The sequence below is a fragment of the Puma concolor genome, chromosome B4 (assembly GCF_028749965.1).
Source record: "Puma concolor isolate L17-30 chromosome B4, mPumCon1.1.hap2, whole genome shotgun sequence".
Lineage (NCBI taxonomy): Eukaryota > Metazoa > Chordata > Mammalia > Carnivora > Felidae > Puma > Puma concolor.
The window spans coordinates 61,116,797-61,119,835 of NC_141673.1; the positions used below are offsets into that span (position 1 = coordinate 61,116,797).

The 3,039-nt window shown below is 35.9% G+C and overlaps 1 protein-coding gene across 1 annotated transcript; it reads left to right on the forward strand.

Annotated features, from left to right (window-relative positions):
* Positions 1–1,067: 1,067 nt before the first annotated feature.
* On the forward strand, positions 1,068–2,006 carry LOC112863481 (olfactory receptor 6C4-like). Its single transcript, XM_025926604.1, has one exon. The coding sequence runs from the start codon at positions 1,068–1,070 to the stop codon at positions 2,004–2,006; it is 939 nt and encodes a 312-aa protein (XP_025782389.1).
* The last annotated feature ends 1,033 nt before the right edge of the window (positions 2,007–3,039 follow it).

The following is a 3,039-nucleotide window of genomic DNA, read 5'->3' on the forward strand; positions in this document are numbered from 1 at the left end:
AGAGCCAAAGCATAAGAGACTGTTGAGAACTGAGAACAAACTAAGGGTTGATGGGGGAGGGAGGAGAGGGTGGGTGATGGGTATTGAGGAGGGCACCTTTTGGGATGAGCACTGGGTGTTGTATGGAAACCAATTTGACAATAAATTTCATATATAAATAAATAAATAAAAAAAAAGACAGAGAGAGACAGAGTGTGAGCGGGGGAGGGGCAGAGAGAGAGGGAGACACAGAATCCTAAGCAGGCTCAAAGCTCCAAGCTGTCAGCACAGAGCCTCATGCAGGGCTCAAACCCATTAACTGTGAGATCATGACCCGAACCAAAGTCAGATGCTTAACCCACTGAGCCACCCAGGCGCCCCTATGTGACAGCATTGTATTAGATCTTTGCCATGACCCAGGAACTATAAGTTATATGAATTGCAAACACTTTATTAAGAATTAAGAGAAGAGTCAATCCAGGCTTAGAGCTTCAGCAGATACAGAGAATTATTATTCAAAATGACAAAACAGAAATAAATAAGAAAAAATACTGAACGGCAAAATGAAGGAAACAGCCAAGTTCAATTTTATTCCTATAGTTCATACCTTCATTTGTATTTACTTTGTTGGCTAATAAGCTGAGAGTTAAAAGGCTAATTTAAGAAATTTATTTAATTCAAATAACCCTACTCTAAATATGTTTTAGATTTGTCTATATATATGTGACAGACAGCATCTAATAACTTAGAGAGGAAAATCAAAATAGATTCAGAAGGCAAATATAAATGAAAATGAATTGAAAAGTGATGAGAAATGAATATGAATACAGTTTAGGAGAACTAATTGAGTATGAGCCTAAGAAGGAGGAACTTTGTTAATTGTGAAGTAAAATAAGAAATCGTGTTAACATTTCCTTAAAAGATATGTCAGTTTTAAAACGAGGGCTAGAGAAGGATTCAGAGTTTTAAGGTTTCCCTCCATTTTTTTTACCTGGATTTTATGTTTCAATAAAAATCTAGAACCTTTCGTTTTATTCCAACCTTTGTCATTATTATAGTTTTCTCTCTTAATTTGCGTGAAGCTAGTGATGGGCAACCAGACATCAGTGATAGAGTTCATTCTTCTTGGACTGACAGCTGACACTGAGCTTCAGGCTGTGCTTTTCCTTTTTCTGCTGCTAACTTACGTCTTAAGCATCATGGGAAACTTGACCATCATCATTCTGACCACGCTGGATTATCGCCTCCAGACTCCTATGTATTTCTTCCTCCGGAATTTTTCCATTCTGGAAATATCTTTTACCTCTGTCTTTGTTCCCAAAATGCTAGTCAACATTGGAACTGGAGACAGGACTATCTCCTTTGCTGCTTGTTTCACTCAGTATTTTTTTGCCATCCTTCTGGGAGCAACCGAGTTTTATCTTTTAGCTGCCATGTCCTTTGACCGCTACGTTGCCATTTGCAAACCCCTACATTATACAACTGTAATGAGCAGGAGACTCTGCATTCAACTTGTCTTGTGTTCCTGGCTCTCTGGTTTTTTGGTTGTCATTGGGCCTCATATAATGACTCTCCAGCTGCCTTTCTGTGCATCCAACATCATCAATCATTACTGCTGTGACTATACTGTACTGTTGCATCTAGCTTGTTCAGACACACATTTCATAGAAGTGATGGAGTTCATCTTGGCTGCAGTCACCCTCATCTTCACCTTGGTGCTAGTGATCCTTTCCTACACGTACATCATCAGGACAATTCTGAGAATCCCCTCTGTTCAACAGAGAAAAAAAGCTTTTTCTACATGTTCCTCTCATATGATTGTGGTCTCACTTTCTTATGGAAGTTGTATCTTTATGTACATAAATCCTTCTGTTAAGGATGCAGAAACTTTTAATAAGGGCGTGGCTGTTTTAAATACATCAGTTGCCCCTCTGTTGAACCCTTTCATCTATACCCTCAGGAATAAGCAAGTGAAAATAGCCTTCAAAGATATGGTCAGCAAAGTAACAGCTTTTTCAAGAAAATAAAGCTAAGGCTCATAATAATAATAAATACTAAATAACGAATAAACGTTTGTAGATGTATATTCTTGTATATTACAGTGTTTTCTATAATATGCCATCAGTAGTCCTACCTGAACACCAAAACAGTAAAGCTATCTATTTAATGAAGCCTATTTTAACATGACTTTATTTCTTAAAAGTTTTAAAGGCCTGTGAGTGTATATATGTGTGTATCTTCTAATGCTTTCATGCTATTTTTCCTTATTTGTACCTCACTTTTAAGGAAAGGATTTGGGAGAAAGTTAGAATTGGGAGGATGAATTCTTTTTTTATCCTGAACTTTTTATCCTCTCCCACATAGTGTCCCATCTCTATACTTGGAAATTGAATCATTAAATATACACCCAGAAGAAATCTACTTTAGTTTGTGAATAATAGCTTCAATAATATATCGGTTAATTAACATAAAGTTGGTTATTTCGTAATTATACTATTCAGATTTAAGTTTAGTGTTTCCACAATAATCACTTACTGAAACACTAGGCTACTCAATGTTTGGGGTAAGAAAGATAGATGTGAAGAAGAGAAAATCAATATCTACTTATTTTCAAACTGATAGGAAAATAGTAATGATTTATACACACATTAAACACTGAGTGAATCCACAAAAGAGGGAAAGGGATGATTCAAATTTCAGTTACTTAGCAATATATCATTATAGCAAATTCATACAAATTAATGTTGTGCCTAGTCATTGTTCTGGTTCCGTTTCACAAGAATATGAAATAAAATTATATGGACAGCATATATGATGTTAACAATTTCATAAGCTGAAATCATCTTCTTTCTAAGTTGATGCTAAACTTTAAATTTTATAATCTGATGTCCTCAGGCAGGGTGTCCATCACAAGCCGATATTTTCTAAACATTTCTTATCCATATTAATTTTTTTCAGAAAGCCTGGGCCAGACCCATAGTACGGGTAATTTTAAAATTTAAAGAAGCTATGCATGTTTCTTTCCATGTACTGATGAAGAAAACGGGGCCCTGGAGGTAT

Coding starts and splice junctions, on each gene's coding strand:
- LOC112863481 (XM_025926604.1), top strand. CDS start 1,068: ATGGGCAACCAGACATCAGTGATAGAGTTCATTCTTCTTGGACTGACA.